General features: G+C 48.3%; 7 protein-coding genes across 7 annotated transcripts; 3 read left to right on the forward strand and 4 right to left on the reverse strand.

Annotated features, from left to right (window-relative positions):
* The first annotated feature begins 322 nt into the window (after positions 1-322).
* On the forward strand, positions 323-1,389 carry LY89DRAFT_413246 (uncharacterized protein). The gene has a single exon (XM_018207349.1). The coding sequence runs from the start codon at positions 675-677 to the stop codon at positions 1,191-1,193; it is 519 nt and encodes a 172-aa protein (XP_018060697.1). The 5' UTR covers positions 323-674; the 3' UTR covers positions 1,194-1,389.
* A 273-nt stretch (positions 1,390-1,662) lies between these two features.
* On the forward strand, positions 1,663-5,387 carry LY89DRAFT_790630 (TBC-domain-containing protein). Its single transcript, XM_018223394.1, has 2 exons — positions 1,663-2,154; positions 2,210-5,387. The coding sequence occupies exons 1-2, from the start codon at positions 1,711-1,713 to the stop codon at positions 5,174-5,176; spliced, it is 3,411 nt and encodes a 1,136-aa protein (XP_018060698.1). The 5' UTR covers positions 1,663-1,710; the 3' UTR covers positions 5,177-5,387.
* Positions 5,388-6,138: 751 nt separating this feature from the next.
* LY89DRAFT_692573 (DUF914-domain-containing protein) lies at positions 6,139-7,896 on the reverse strand. The gene is made up of 2 exons (XM_018216563.1): positions 7,292-7,896; positions 6,139-7,239 (listed from the first exon to the last, which is right to left on the reverse strand). Exons 1-2 carry the CDS (start codon positions 7,549-7,551, stop codon positions 6,237-6,239), a joined length of 1,263 nt encoding a protein of 420 aa, XP_018060699.1. The 5' UTR covers positions 7,552-7,896; the 3' UTR covers positions 6,139-6,236.
* A 177-nt stretch (positions 7,897-8,073) lies between these two features.
* Positions 8,074-10,024, reverse strand: LY89DRAFT_692574 (homoserine acetyltransferase). Its single transcript, XM_018216564.1, has one exon. The coding sequence runs from the start codon at positions 9,967-9,969 to the stop codon at positions 8,410-8,412; it is 1,560 nt and encodes a 519-aa protein (XP_018060700.1). The 5' UTR covers positions 9,970-10,024; the 3' UTR covers positions 8,074-8,409.
* A 484-nt stretch (positions 10,025-10,508) lies between these two features.
* LY89DRAFT_603447 (uncharacterized protein) lies at positions 10,509-11,530 on the forward strand (the record flags this gene model as incomplete). The annotated part of the gene is made up of 2 exons (XM_018210303.1): positions 10,509-10,706; positions 10,754-11,530. The coding sequence occupies 2 exons, from the start codon at positions 10,509-10,511 to the stop codon at positions 11,528-11,530; spliced, it is 975 nt and encodes a 324-aa protein (XP_018060701.1).
* Positions 11,531-11,752: 222 nt separating this feature from the next.
* LY89DRAFT_678896 (uncharacterized protein) lies at positions 11,753-13,015 on the reverse strand (the record flags this gene model as incomplete). The annotated part of the gene is made up of 2 exons (XM_018213777.1): positions 11,753-12,795; positions 12,850-13,015. The coding sequence occupies 2 exons, from the start codon at positions 13,013-13,015 to the stop codon at positions 11,753-11,755; spliced, it is 1,209 nt and encodes a 402-aa protein (XP_018060702.1).
* Positions 13,016-13,523: 508 nt separating this feature from the next.
* LY89DRAFT_769671 (uncharacterized protein) lies at positions 13,524-14,680 on the reverse strand (the record flags this gene model as incomplete). Its single annotated transcript, XM_018221830.1, has 2 exons — positions 13,928-14,680; positions 13,524-13,840 (listed from the first exon to the last, which is right to left on the reverse strand). Exons 1-2 carry the CDS (start codon positions 14,622-14,624, stop codon positions 13,524-13,526), a joined length of 1,014 nt encoding a protein of 337 aa, XP_018060703.1. The 5' UTR covers positions 14,625-14,680.
* Positions 14,681-14,875: the final 195 nt, after the last annotated feature.

Consider the following 14,875-nt stretch of genomic DNA (forward strand, 5'->3'; position numbering starts at 1 on the left):
ATCCTTCACATCCACGAGTGACAAGAACCTCCATCAATTGACCTCGAAGCCCTTAATCGGTACGATTGGATATGCGATATCCGCATCTTGTCAGAGACACTTTGGCTTCCTTAGCATGATCTCTACGCTCACCGGTCCCCCGTCATATGCCCTCACTATGCGCAATACCGCCGAACGGCTGTTCCACAGGAGACCTCACCCGATCGAGATAAATCCTTTCAGTGGTGCCTCGGACGTACCCGAAACGCAGAATCTGTACTTTGTTCTGTCATATTCTTGTCCTAGATAGACGCCATGTTACGTTCTAGCTCTACAAAAGTGTACATCAGTCGTTTGAAAGTATCCAGTGGTGCTGCAAATTGAGCGAGTGCGCGGCCGAATGACCTTCTGGTGATACTTATTGACCACTCGACCTTTGAAAGATTCGGTGAGACCTATCATTTCTCATTTCAATATTCAAAAATCGGCCCTGGGAGTGATCTTCGCTGTTTTCTGAACTCACGTACTACATGAACTTTTCATTTTTACGCCTTTTCAAGAATGCACTCGTTGAAATACATAATCTCTTTATTTGCATCTTGCCAAGCATTATCGAACAAGGTTCTCTCTCCTCTTCCACATCTATCAAACATTGATACTGCCCTCCTCGTTCTTCTTACTTGAAGATCCACACAATGCTTGCTGCGAAGAGCGTCCTCCTGTGCCTGCCTTTTGCTGCAGCTGTCGAATTTGCCCAACTTATTCTCGACTGCGTCACTGTCGACCAGAACATTCAAACGCTCACTTATGCTGTTGGAAACTGGTCCGAATCACAAGGAATCCTGGGAGCAATCCCTATCCTTCAAGACGAACAGACACTGGATCAGTCCATCAACACAGCAACCTCCGATTGCTTACAATCTCCTCAACTAACATCGGATCAAACCGCCAACATGGCCGCACTTATCGAGAATTATATTATCCCGGATACCGCCACGCTTCTGGCTGCAATGGAAGCCAAGAAACAAGACTTCATCGACGTCGGGGTTCTTCCGACTGTTCAAAATTCTATTAATTCGCTCAGAACCGATCAAGCATCATGCTCGAGTGCTTTGCTCGCGATCACACCAGCTGCAAATCAGCAACAGGGAATCAACGATGCTAACACAATCGACGGATATTTTGCTGAAGCTGTTGCATACTTCAGCAGCTAGGTGTTTGGAGTCGGGAAAATTGGGAACATTGGGTTTTGGGCTTAGAGTGGTGGGTTAAGAAATTTGTGTTTGAAGCTGCAATGGTACGGGAGAGGGCATGGATACTGATACCTGTATTTGTTTGTCTTTTTAAGGCTCCTCCATCCGAAAAATTCTCTATCCGACTAAAGTCCCACAACATTCTTCACGTTTATTCAGACTCTTTCTTGCGTCTACTTCCTGGTCACGTGAATGCCTGTAAAACTTCCAAGTTGTCTTTGAATCGCATCCAATCAGCCAAAAGATAACTACTTAAGCATTGGAGTCCTTGGTTTCTTACTTTGTTTTGACATTCAGGTCTGCATGATGTCTTTGGTGAACCGCGGAGTTTCAGGGCACCCTGTCTGATTGGTCCCCATCATACTAAGATTAGCGCATCCCGCCTGCTGCGGGTCGAGGCGGGAGGACATCTGAAATCATAAGGAGCTGACAACCTCTTTGCTGAACCAAGCTGCAGTTGCAGCAAATACCATGAACAATGTTCAACCTTTCAAGCCTTGTGCAGAAGGCTCAATCGCTCATTGATCCGACCCAAGCTCTTAACATCTCCGCTTCTGACCGGAATCCTGCGAAATCCACTCTCTTCCGCCATCAGTTTCGACTGCCAGACTCCCAAACTCCGCTCCAAGAAATCACTGCTGAGCTCACGATCTCCCCTCCGATCGCATACTCTCCGAATGCAACACAGGGCGAGAAGGATCGAGATCGGGACAGGGGATATCATTATGCGGGCAAGCTTCACCTGAGCGAGTCTTACCTTTGCTTCTCGACGCAACCAACTAGCTTCCTGCAGACGGCCAGTACAAGTACGTCTTCCGGCTTTACGGGACAGACACATGGAGCTGGTCCTGGAGGAAATGGATTCACACTGCCGCTCTGTGCCATTCGGCGTGTAGAGCGGCTTCATAGTCAATCCTACCAAGTATACCCCTCAGCCCCAGCCTCACCGTCTCAAAGCATTTCTAACCTCAGGATAGTTTGCTCTAGCGATCACAACATGGAACGGAATCAGTAATACATCTACGAACGAAACCTCCAAGACTCCTGCATACCAACAGAAGATTACTATACAACTCGCGGGAAGCCGGCAGGCCTGCGAGAGATTCTGCGATGGATTGAAAAAGGGCCTCAAATCTGGTGTTGGAGAAGTGGGCAAGTTGAAAAGAGTAGTCGCAGAATGCTATTCGGAATATCTTCTGCAGGGTGACGGGAAGAAGACCGGCGAGCCTCCAGATGCTGGACTCGGAATGCTGTTTCGATACCCAGGTGATGCACGGAAACTACGAGACCGAAGTAAGATGAGACTATGGGGCGAATATCTTCGAGAGAACGGCCGAAACGTCACACTTATACGGCAACCTACCTTTCATAAGCTTATTAGAGTTGGTCTGCCAAATCGACTGCGCGGGGAAATATGGGAACAAACATCCGGTTCATTGTTTCTACGATTAGAACATCCAACTTTATTTGCTGAGACACTGGCAAAGTATGAAGGACGAGACTCTCTTGCTATAGATGAGATTGAGAAGGATCTGAATCGGAGTTTGCCAGAATATCCCGGGTTTCAAAGCGAAGAAGGCATAGGTCGTCTCAGGAGAGTCCTCACGGCGTACAGTTGGACCAACGAAGAAGTTGGATATTGCCAAGCTATGAATATTGTGGTGGCTGCACTTCTCATATACATGTCGGAATCCCAGGCTTTCTTCTTACTCTCTACGCTTTGCGACCGTTTACTCCCTGGGTATTACTCGACAACTATGTACGGCACATTACTCGACCAAAGGGTTTTCGAATCGCTGGTGGAAAAGACGATGCCGATACTTTGGGATCATCTGGTCAAATCCGACGTCCAACTTTCGGTTGTATCACTTCCTTGGTTTCTTTCGCTGTATATCAATTCCATGCCTCTGGTTTTTGCTTTCCGGGTTTTAGATGTTTTCTTCTTAGAAGGTCCCAAGGTTCTATTCCAAGTCGGATTGGCTATTTTACGCATAAACGGAGAAGAGTTGCTGGACGCCGCTGACGACGGCGCTTTCATATCTGTTCTGAAGGGGTATTTCTCGAAACTAGACGAATCGGCGCATCCCACATCCACAAATCAGAAACTCCGGGCAGTGACCCGGTTTCAAGAACTGATGGTCGTGGCTTTCAAAGAATTCTCAGGCATCACACAGAGCAGTATCTCGGAGCAACGCATGAAACATAAGGATGCTGTGCTGAATAGCATTGAGAGCTTTGCCAAGAGGACATCGATACGCAATCTTGGCCCTGACAGCAAGAGACTGAGCACGGATGACCTCGGCGCGTTGTATGATAGGTTTTATGGAATCCTTTATGAGCGCCAGATGAGAAGTCAGATGATTCAAGAGGAGACGGATCGACGGTTAAAAGCAAGCAAAGCTCGAGCAGCCGAAGTCGTGAATGGTCTTGCAGAAACTCAGAGCGTCGAGAAGGGCCGTGTAGGCTTGGGGCCAAGCCCCACTCTTATGGACTATGATGGCTTCAGAGAATTCCTCGCTGGTATAGCGCGATGGGCCATCACGGACTCGCCATCTCCGCCAGAGAAAGACTACCCTTCGGAACGTGACAAACACTCTTACTTCGGTAATAGTGTCAGACGGAGAGAGGTTTCAATGTCGCCTTGGGGAGCTGGCAATCCAGAGCCAGCGGACCATGAATTCATGCAACGTCTATTCCGTCGATGGGATGTGGACATGCAAAATGCGTTGACGTTACAAAACGTTGTTACAGGCATTGCGCACATCAAAGGCAAAGGCGATATTATGGGCAGCATAACATATTTCTTCGAGCTTTATGACGACGATGGAGATGGCAAGGTCGACAGAGAAGGCATTTTAAGAATATCCGAGGCCTTGTTATTCTTGTCACGACGAGGTCTGGAAGGCTCTTTGACCCCATCAAGTTCTATGACTGGATTGAGCGAATTCGAAGCTGGCAATGGAGCTCAAATTGATGGTCCTCAAGGCACAACGAATGAACGCTTCTTGAGCAGTGTGAGCGCTTTTATTCGACGCTGCTTCGAATACGCTGATCCAGACCACCCACAAAACCAAGAGACGCCTGGAGAGTCCACTACCAATGGTACAGCCGACAACAATGCTTTTGGTATCGGTGAAGACAGCGACGAGGAAGAGGATCTCTTGGATCTTGGACCAGATGCGACTCCTAAACGAGGGAAGAAACTTACTGGCCTATCAAGTAATCCTCCAGCATCGGGCAAACCGGATAATGACAACCAACGAAGTGTCTCCAAGGCTCAAGCTGAAGCTGCCAATGCTGCTCTGGACCCATCAAAACCTCTTCATATCACTCTACCTACATTCCGCATGGTCGTTCTTGCAGATGAACTTCTAGAACAATTCTTCGAATCATCGTTCCCAGCTTCGTTCCGAATCTCCGATAAGTTGACTCCTCCTGGCCCAGCATCGTCTTCGTCTAGTCTTACGACCTTCTCCAATATCGGATTCAACCGAGCGAGCAACGCTGCTTCACAAACCGCTGCTATTGTAGGCAGCAGTGCCGCGGGTGTCGTTCCACCAGGCAAAGGCCTCAGAGGCGTACTCGACAATATCGTCACAGATGGAATGCGAGTCGCAGCCGAAGTCCGTCGACGCATGGACGAAGCTCAAAAGGAACTCGAAAAGAATGCCGTACACAGACCAGAAGACGATGAAGACGAAGAAGAAGGCTATGATGGCCCCCGAACTTCAGGCACATACGGCGGCGACGCCGAACGCAGAAGTGTCCGTTCCGAAGATAGAGATCTACTTGAAGGCGTTGATGCGGAGGCTATGAGTATTAGGGGCCAGGAAGGCGTCACGGAAGTTAAGCAGAATGCTTTGAGTCCCACCAGTCCAGCTGATCCGGGGAGAGCGAGGAGCATCAGTACAGCAACGCAGAAAGTTGTGGAGTTCGAGCAGTGATGTGTTGGGCTCGGAGTTTCTCTTTTTATCCGGGTTGGGGAGTCGAACGGCGTTTCATATATCAGAGATACTACGGGGGAATGGAATCGTGTGTGTATCATGGGTGCGGGTGGGGTTGTAGGAATGCATTTATCTAGCAATGGATCATGTGGGCAATCTCCAGATTCTGATTTTCGGTCTTCGCTGTTATCAAAATCCTTGCTTGTTACAGACCGAGCTTACAAAGGCTGTGAGACATTCTCCCCTCCATCCACCCTCTCATCCCCTCTCATCCCAGCTATCTCACTATCTCCTTCTCCACTCTCGCTCTCGCTCTCATCCTCATCACTCTCACTCCCAATCTCCTCCCCTCCCCCTCTCATACCCCTCATATCCCCCTTAATGTAGAATAAAGAATCATCAACATGACTCGACCCCCAATGTTTCTTCATGTCGTCCTTAGCGTAGAACAGTTGATGACAGACGGGACAGAGGAATGTTGTTTCTGTGTTTGGGTAGGTTGGTGTCATTTTCTTTTTCTTTTCGTTCTTTTCTTTTCCGTTGGAGGATTGGTTTGGGGTTGCTTTTGGATGATGAGGTGCTTGATTTGGATGGTTGGCTTGGAGGATTAGTACCTAGGTAAGTAGTGTTTTAGGTACATTTTGGGGCAGGACAGATGGTGATAGGGAGGGGGGGATGACTGGAGAACGTTGGGTGAGTGAGTGGGAGAAGGGCGGAATGATTGTGTTATGAATGTTGACTCGAGGGAGAAATGTATTGTGATTGAGAGGGGAGTTGTGAATCAGTTAGCAAGATTCGGCGTCGATGGATGAGGTTTGAGAGACGTTGTCGCTCAGCGTTGTGGATGGGGAAAGGCTGGTTCAAGCTTGCTGTCAATTATATGGATGTGAAGCTGATATTGTTCTTGTGCACGGGGAATGAAGAAGGGAAGAGTAACTTGGACGATTAGAACTTCGAGGGAAGAATTGAGCAGTAAATCATCAATCATTGACCATCTATAATCATCTCCACCGTCTCACATTCACACCCTCTCTCTACCCTCCATTCTCTCGATATACCTCTAAGCTTGATGATCACCAACCATCCCCTCCCTCCTCGCCTCATTAATAGCCTTCAACTTCGCCGTCCCATACCCCGCATGCCCCCCCTCCTGATTCTGTCCCAACCACGGCTTCTTACTATCCCCCAACATACTACCCGCCAGGAAATACGCCACCAGCCCCACGATAATCAACACGAATGCAATCGGATACAGATAATAGATCGAGTATCCAAAGACATGGATGCCGATAATGACACCCCAGAAATTGCCCGTGAGCAGCGAGATATCGAAGAAAGCAGCAGACGCCATGCGCAGGATGATGGGAGCCAGGGAATAGAAGATGGTGAGCGCCAAAGTGTAGCCCACGATGTAGCCCCCGACCTGCCCGTCCCAAGTCGCGGACTGGAAGGAGGCGCGGTCGAAGATGGCGGCTGTGATGCCGTTGATGATGACGCCGAAGCAGCCTAGCATGCCGAGGACTTCCCACGCGGGCCGCTTGCTGACGAACCACTCCTCGAAGACGTTCGAGAGGCCGTAAAACGTCGCGCCAGCGAGACCGAAGAGGTCGCCCTTCAGCATCGTGGGGGGCGAACCGCCGTTTACGCCCGTGATGTGGTCGGATGCGAGCAGGATGCCCATGCCGCCGCAGCAGATCAGGATCCCGGCGATCTTGGCCCATTTGTAGCGCACGTGGAGGAGGGTGAAGGATACGATGACGACGCAGATGATGGACCAGAAGTTGAGGAGTTGGGCGGAGAGGAGGTTGGTATAGCGGTAAGCGAGGACGGTGAAGTAGTTGCCCTCGACGTCCATGAAGGAGAGGATGATGTATTTCCAGCCATCCACCAGGAGGAGTTTCAGGTATTTCTTGATGCCGTAGCGGTAGATGGTGTAGGTGGTGTAGATGGCGGTTAGGACGATGTAGTTGAAGAGCGTTTGGAAGGCTGGGATGGATGTCCCCTTGTTGACGAGTAGGGTGGAGAATGTGTTTGTGGCTGTGATGCAGAGGGCGAGGACTTGTCTGTTTGTTATTAGCATTGTTCTTCGAAGAACGGAAAAACAGGAGCATATACCCAAGAGCCAACACAAACCAGAAATCCCTGGTAGTCAAGTAGGCATACCACTTCTTGTTCTTCGTCTCCAGAACCTCAATCGCATGCTCCAAAACCTCGGGATTGACATCCCCATTAACCTGGCCATCGCCCGTCATCTGAATACTCCCACTTCCCTCACCACTGGCCTCCAACCCATCACTACCTTTGTGATAACTCTCTCCATTCGCCTCATACGTCTCCACCGCCGTTGTCTTGGCCCCGAATTCCTTGCTTGCCATTTTTCCTTTCCCTTTGCCCTTCCCTAATTGAGAATCCTGCTCGTCGTCGTCGTCTGAAGTATATACAAGAAGCGGATTCCTTTCCTCGTTCGCCGTCGTGATGGTTTGAATATTATAATAGTGGGTATCTTATCGCAATGGTTTGTTCGTTCTTTCTGTCGCAAACCAAACTCGTGAAGTCTTTCTTCGTCCCCAAGACAGTAAGCGCAAAGACTTCAAGTCGCTCACTGGAATAATTATAACGAGGTCGCGATTGGCATTGACTGATTGATCAATACCAATGTGTTTGAACTGGAGGTTGAAAGGTTGGAGAAGAAGAAGGTGGGAGTTGCCCTTCTTTATTTCTGCAGGGTAAGTAGCGGGGCAGAGAAGAAAAAGCATTTCTTGAGCTTTTGTCATGGGTGGGTGTTCGCGCGTGTGAGTGGCTGAAGCTCCCTTGTCAGAACGGAACGAGAGGGATCTAGACTGCATAGTGGGGGACGGGGACCTCCGGACTGCAGAACAAAAGCAAAATTTGAGAACGTGATGGAGCTGTGGCGTTCAGAGGTGGAATCCTATCTGTTTGTATGGGTGAGTTCAAGTGAATGTTGGAGAAGGTGCAGAAATTGAGTGTGACGACGGGATGGGACTGAGTCGTGATAGCTGCACTATGCATTGCGGATGCCATTTTATTGCGTAGCATATACTACCAAGCTGATAATTGTGCTTGTTGAATTGAGAGCTTTTGATATGCAGCTGTTTGTTATGTGATGTATAGATATTGAAGAGAAGCTGTGAATGAACGCCACCCAATGCACAATCGTACAATCATTATCTCCTCGTACCCCGCTACATCAATCCCATAGCAATGCGGGAAACCTATCCCAAGAACTGTTTAAGGTTGCCCCCAATATGTTCCAAATCCAGTAAGAAGCTGTCATGCCCAAAAAGACTCAAGTCTTCCCCGAGTTCCACATGTGTCACACTCTTGTTGCCCGCTTTTCGCAATGTCTCAGCGATTTCCCGCTGTTGCCATGCGGGGAACAGAATGTCACTCTCAACACCCATGATCAAAGCGGGATGATCTCTCAATACCTCCAATCCCAATACCAGGTCTTGGGGCGGCCCAGAAGAAAGTTCGACGGGTGCATTGAGGTCAGAAGGGGCGTTGGATTCTGGCTGCTCTTCGTATGGAGAATCGGGCAATGTGAGACTGCACATGGCAGCTTCTCTATCTCCATCTTGGCCGGCTTCAAGTCGCTGAACGTGAGCAGCTCGACGCGCAGAGCTGGCTGCTTGGGCTTTGGCTCCAAGGTCGAAAAGATCCATGGCCTTACTCACATACAGCAAGCTATTCGCATCATATTCCAGGCAAAATTTCTCCCCCGCGTGATCCAAGTACGTTTCAATCAAGAAATCCGGACACAATGCAGGTTGTTTGCTTGGATCTGCCCGCCGCCGGCCAAATCTCTGCTCCCATTCTGGTCCTGATCGATAGGTGACTGTGGCAATCTCTCGAGCCAGCTTCATGCCTGCGTGCGGAGGTATGCTGTCATAATAAAACCCTCGATTCCATTTCGGATCCATCATCAACACCTGTCGCTGTGTATGTCGCATTGCAATACTGTACGGATGACTTCTTGCACATCCAGAAGTGCTAGCAATTCTTCCCACTCGTTCTGGGAACAGAACTCCTGCTGCCAAGGATTGCATACCTCCCATACTGGCTCCAACACTCGCATATAGCTTGTTGATTCCTAGGCCATCAAGTAAGCGGAATTGTGCTCGTACCATATCTTCCATGGTAAGAATTGGAAACCTTGTCGCGTATCTTTGTCCGTCCGCAGGATCAATACTACTCGGTCCTGTCGAGCCATAACAACCTCCGATCACGTTGGTACATATAACATGGTATTTATCCGTATCGAGACATCCACCGGGTCCGATGAACTTCTCCCACCACCCTGGCTTGGGATTGCTCTCTGTTGAATGTGCATGCGACGAGGCTGAAAGTCCTGTGTGCAGAAGTATAACATTCGACTTATCCGCATTCAGTTCGCCCCAGGTTTCGTATGCTATATCGAACTCGGGTAGAACTCCTCCCCAATCGAGCAATAATGGTTCTTTGTAATGGTATTTGAGCGTCACGCCACTTGTATAGGAGGGTTCGGGACCGCTGGATAGAGATCGAGCTTCAAGTGTGGCAGATTTTGATTCTAAAGCGTCTAGGCAAGGAAATGCCATGGCAGGATTCGATGCCTCTGCTGCTCCACTCCGCCTTGGAACTTGTCCATGAAATGACCTGACTGCATCTTGCTGTGATGCTGGCAGAGTGGCGGGCTTCGCGGATGTTGACAATGTCCGTATAAATGGTTTCGAAGAAACTCTGCGTCCGCCAACAAGTCGAACACCAGCGACGATACTCCTCGTCGGATTCATGGTCAGAAATACAAATGAAATAAATGATGGGATGAAAGCACAATTCTGCTCAGATATGAGAAACAAAATAAATTATCCAGGCTCTTTGTCAGCGACCTCGGCCATTGCGTGCTCGCACAGGGATCATGGGCTAGCCTCTGTCAGCCTTGCGCTTGTACAGTACTTCAGCCTTGTGTGGGGCTACGTATGACCTACGTCATTTGGAGGCGAATCTCCAACTTATTGTCCATTCCAGATCCAGGCATCAACAAAACAATCACTCCACCTACTCTCTCACACATACGTACTAAAAGACTCCTTCTTCCAAACGTTCTACCCAAAGCTTCTCGAAACAGGCAATTAAATCTGTCAAAACCCCTAGAAGAAATCAGAACAACATTCTACATTCCAGTCCGTAGAAAACTATCAAAACAATGTCTGCCTTCTCGCGTTTGTACGGGTACGTCTACACCAGCATCACTGGTGCTATCTTCGGCTCTCCACAAAATACAACCGCACTTCGACAAGAAGATGAGGAGCCAAGTACATCGCAATTACCAATGAATCAGCCAGCTCATTTCGATCCCTTCCTGGCGGATGTATTCGAAGTAAAGAATGATCTTTGCAAGGGATTAAAACTCCCTATGGAGCTGATTGATTCCATCGTCGACTTTGCAGAGTACTGGCCTCATACGACTACAGTGAGAAGAGGAGAGAAGATTGTCACAACTGGAAGAGGACACGAGGAAGATTTTGTTGTAAGTTTAAACGCCATTCATCATTCTACCACAGCTAATCTTTGTAGTTGAGATCTTATCCTCTTGGCTATCTCCCCACGAAGTCCGACGAGACGGATTGTTCGATGCTCGACAAAACTTCTTTTCCCACCATTGATCCACTACCATGGTCGACAACCAAGCCCGTTGCAGAAGGTTCAGCAAATGAGGAGGTCAAGGGAAAGTGGCTCGAAGAATCCCACATGAAGAGCGATCACCCCTGCCGCAAAATTGTGTTCACGATCAAAAGTCACGACCAAGGATGGGGAGGTGACAGACAACATAGGGGAACTTACCAAGGGTCATACACTTGGTTCGATGTCGGAAAAGAGGAATTGATTGCTTTCAAAGAAGGCCAAGAGCCATCATCACTTCCATCGAAACCTTCTCACAAAATCGACCTCTCTTCGGACGACTCAGCATCCGATGCTCAAGCTATTACTTCCGTCTTCCATACTATCTCCCCACGAACAGAATCAAATCAAACCAGTTCCGATGATACAAATATCCAATATCACTTCCACCACGAATTCATACCGAATCAGGATTGTCTCCAGAAGAATCTCACAGCAACGAAGAACGTGCAGACCCATCAAGTTGTCTGGTCTTGTGATGATGATACTGATCCAGATTCTGTTTTCGGACAAGCACTCGAAGATAGAGGTCGTGGTCGTGCAACTGCAACGGGAGAGTTCGTTAGGAATATGAAGATTGGGGATGTTGTTACTGTTTGGGCTAAGGCTAGGTTTGCTGAATGGGCTAACACTATTGAAGAGGTCAAGATTGATGTTTATTGGGCTGTTTAGGATTTCCTCAGATGATAATCGAGAGGTGGTGCTGGTTATGAGACGTGAATGATGTTTACGTCTGGACAAAAACAGTTCTTTCTTCTGTTTACCATGGCATATCTGCCTTACAATTAGTCTTATACGAATTGATACCAAATTTCCTCCAATTCAAAATTCACGCTAACTTGCAATCATGCACAACTTCTCTTCTCTATACCCACATCTCTGGAAAACAGTGAATTACCCCTCAGGCCACCTAGCACTCTTCACAACCTTTCTCCTCTCACCCCCCTCAAACCCCGCCATCACATCAATAATCTCATTCTCCTGCTCCCTAACCGCCCAAATCAACCACCTCACCTCCCCCACCCATCCCTCATAATCCACCACCTCCCCACACCCCCCCTCCTTCCCCTTCCCCTCCCGCACCCTAAAATCCTCAAACGCCTCCCTCGCAAACTTCAACTCGTGCATCACCTCAAACACCGCTTCCACCAACTCCGCCTTCTCCCAACGCAAGTACAATTTCTGCCACTCGGACAACGAACCGCTGTCCCCGAGGTACCATTGTGCGACTTTTTCTCCTACGCTGCTGCTTCGCCTTTGTGAGGCGGAGATTTCGTCGCTGATGAGCGTGAGTAGTGTTTCGAGCTCGGAGAGAATAGTTTCGCCTTCTGCGAGCTTGGAGATCATTTTCGCGAGGGAAGTAGAGGTTCGAGATGTCGTTTCTTCGAATTGTGAGCGGAAGGCTCTGGTGGTAGTGAGTGCGTATTTGTACATAGCTGAAGAGGAATTGGATGAGGTGAGGGAGTGGTGGATTTGTAGTTCCTTTAAGGTGAGGATGAGGTCAGAGCCTAGGGCGCAGAGGACTTCTTTTCGGAGGGTGAGGAGGGAGGTGAGGTATGAGGGGATTGTGGTTTCTAACAAAATTCCCAGGTTGAGAGGCAGCAGTTCGGTCGTTTCGGTTAAGTCTAAAAGGTCGAGAGAGGTTTGCGTGGTTGTGTAAAGGGTGGTAAGATGCGTTATATTAAACCCTCCTTTCCTCCTCTGTTCCGAGGGAGCATGGTGGAGAGAACCACAACTTTCTACCTCGTAGGAAAGATCGAGCATACGGTCCCATGCCTCGTTCTTGCGCCGACGCTCTGCTTCATATCTTCGTGCGCCGGCACAGCGCGCGTGTGCTATCTGCGCGATGGCATCCGGGAGGTATGTTGAAATAGAGGGGGTCGCGCAAGGATCGCAGGGGAAGAACGATACGTCCAAAGCACTGGTTGATGCTAAGTCTGTGATTGTTCGTTAGTTTGTGTTGTGGAACTGGAAGGGGAGAAGGGTTGTACAGATAGCCCAAGCGCCGAAGAGGTTCAGGAGCAGGATGCCGGTTTTGTAGTGTTTGAATATGAATATTATGGTTTGGATCGCTGTTGTGAGGAGTGAAGGGGGTGGTGGGTCGAATTCTATTGATTTTATGGGGATGTCGTTTGATGGTTTGGTGGTGGTGGGCATTTTGGGAATTGAGGGGCGGGATCTCGAAGCGAGGGCCCCTGGATTACGCGAGAATGTTGAATTACCTACGCGAGAAGTGAGGGACTGGTGGTGATTTGGGAGATGTTGAGGTTTGAGGTGGAATAGGTTATACTTGGGGGAACAATTGAGAATTGGTGGTTATGAGGAGACTTGATGTTGTTTTGTTCAGCCTTGTTATTTATTTTCACTCGTTTCACGTCTGTGCTGAAACCGGGTGGGTGTTGAACAAAGGCATCAATCCGCAAACGGCTGCAAAATGCGACATTTGGGTTCAGCATTCTGACATGAGGCAAGACATTCTGGGTCACTTTTGCATGTCTGAAATCACGTAATGATCCTTCAGATAATTATGCCATCTCTTCTGTAATCAAAAATACTTTATTGTGACTTTGGAAATATGACTACGGAAACACTTTCTCACCCTCCAAGCCGCCACCCCACATTGACGTGCAGCACTCAGCCCTCTTTCCAGACCATCTTTGCCAGCCTACAGTTCCTGATGATTTAAGTTTGTAGGCTGCGGTGTCTGTGTTTCGGATTCCACCAGTGAACGCGAACTGATGGTGGCGAAGGTAAACAACGATTCATGAAGTGTCTCTACTCGTGTGGCAATCAGAATTCCAGATTGCCAACTCGATGATGAAGTATGTTCCTCCTTTCTGGTGCTTATAGATGGCGTGTATGATTCTGTGTCTTCTGAGAGTGTGTCCATTGACACTGCGATCGTTGTAGGAAGTTCGAGGAGAGCTGTGATTTCTTCTTGTGTTGGGGAGATAGGGAGAGGTGACGAGGTTGTATGGAGCTCTGAGATAGTCGAAATAGATTTCGTTGAGTCGGAGGTGGCGAGCAAAGATTTGGGAGAGGAAGAAAAAGGTTCGAGCGTCTACGAACGGGGCTCTGGACTGTGCTCTGGCTCCAAAAAGGCTATCGAGATGCGCGAAGGAGTCGAGAACTTTTGGGCCTCGGGAGAATCAGTCGATGGTAGCTGTATCTCTGACGTAGAAATTGCTTCCGAGTGTGCGATTTGGATAGGTTCTACCGATGCAAGAATGGTCAGCGATTCGAAAACTTCGGGTAGCATTTGAGACGTTCCTTGACTGAATGCCAAAGCAGGATATGTGTAATCCTCTGTTGTCAGTGCATAAGTCTCGGATAATACTTCAACCACTATTGTAGTGATCATTGATAGCGTAGCACTTGGTGTCACAAGTGAGGCTACTTCTGGTAGTGGTATTACGTACCAATGCGTTGGGGTTTCCAAAATTGTAGTCTTCGGAAGCGCAACAATCTGCAGGCCACCAAAAGTCAATCCAACTACCCAGCCACTCAGCCTCTCAACAACTTGATCCAAAAAGAAGCTATATATTGTCAACGCAAATATCGTGACAATGACTGAAAGCATAGGATATAGAGAAAGGTTGAACAATTTCTGGATAGTAAGGACTATGAATTTGGTGATCAGCTTGATGATGTAAAAGATGAATTTAGCAGCTTTGAAGACGTATTTCTTGACGAGCCGAGTCTTGGGGTGATTCTGGAGCCTGCTGCTGTTGATCGAACCGTAAAGATTTGAAGTGGAAGAGCTCATAGTTGCGCTCTGTGCAGCTTAATGTTTGGAGTCTGGTAGTAATTGATGTCAGGAGGTTAGTGTTTGTGGTTTGAAAATCTGGAAGAGATTAAACGCAAACAAACAAAGAAATCAGGATGTTGAATAAGCCGGTAGAACAAAGGCTTTTTCCAACATAGGATTCCCTTAATATCGGGACAAAGGTTTAAACTATGCAATTATTTTAAAATCATCTATTATACAGACTTTATATATTATATAATTCTTATTGA

This window comes from Mollisia scopiformis (genome assembly GCF_001500285.1).
Source record: "Mollisia scopiformis unplaced genomic scaffold LY89scaffold_45, whole genome shotgun sequence".
Taxonomy (NCBI): Eukaryota; Fungi; Ascomycota; class Leotiomycetes; order Helotiales; family Mollisiaceae; genus Mollisia; species Mollisia scopiformis.

Excerpts from the sequence above, each read along its gene's own strand:
- LY89DRAFT_790630 (XM_018223394.1), top strand. The coding sequence starts at position 1,711 with ATGTTCAACCTTTCAAGCCTTGTGCAGAAGGCTCAATCGCTCATTGAT. Across the intron at positions 2,155-2,209 it reads TTCATAGTCAATCCTACCAA|TTTGCTCTAGCGATCACAAC; the intron begins GTATACCCCTCA and ends ACCTCAGGATAG.
- LY89DRAFT_692573 (XM_018216563.1), bottom strand. The coding sequence starts at position 7,551 with ATGGCAAGCAAGGAATTCGGGGCCAAGACAACGGCGGTGGAGACGTAT. Across the intron at positions 7,240-7,291 it reads TGGTTTGTGTTGGCTCTTGG|ACAAGTCCTCGCCCTCTGCA; the intron begins GTATATGCTCCT and ends AATAACAAACAG.
- LY89DRAFT_692574 (XM_018216564.1), bottom strand. The coding sequence starts at position 9,969 with ATGAATCCGACGAGGAGTATCGTCGCTGGTGTTCGACTTGTTGGCGGA.
- LY89DRAFT_413246 (XM_018207349.1), top strand. The coding sequence starts at position 675 with ATGCTTGCTGCGAAGAGCGTCCTCCTGTGCCTGCCTTTTGCTGCAGCT.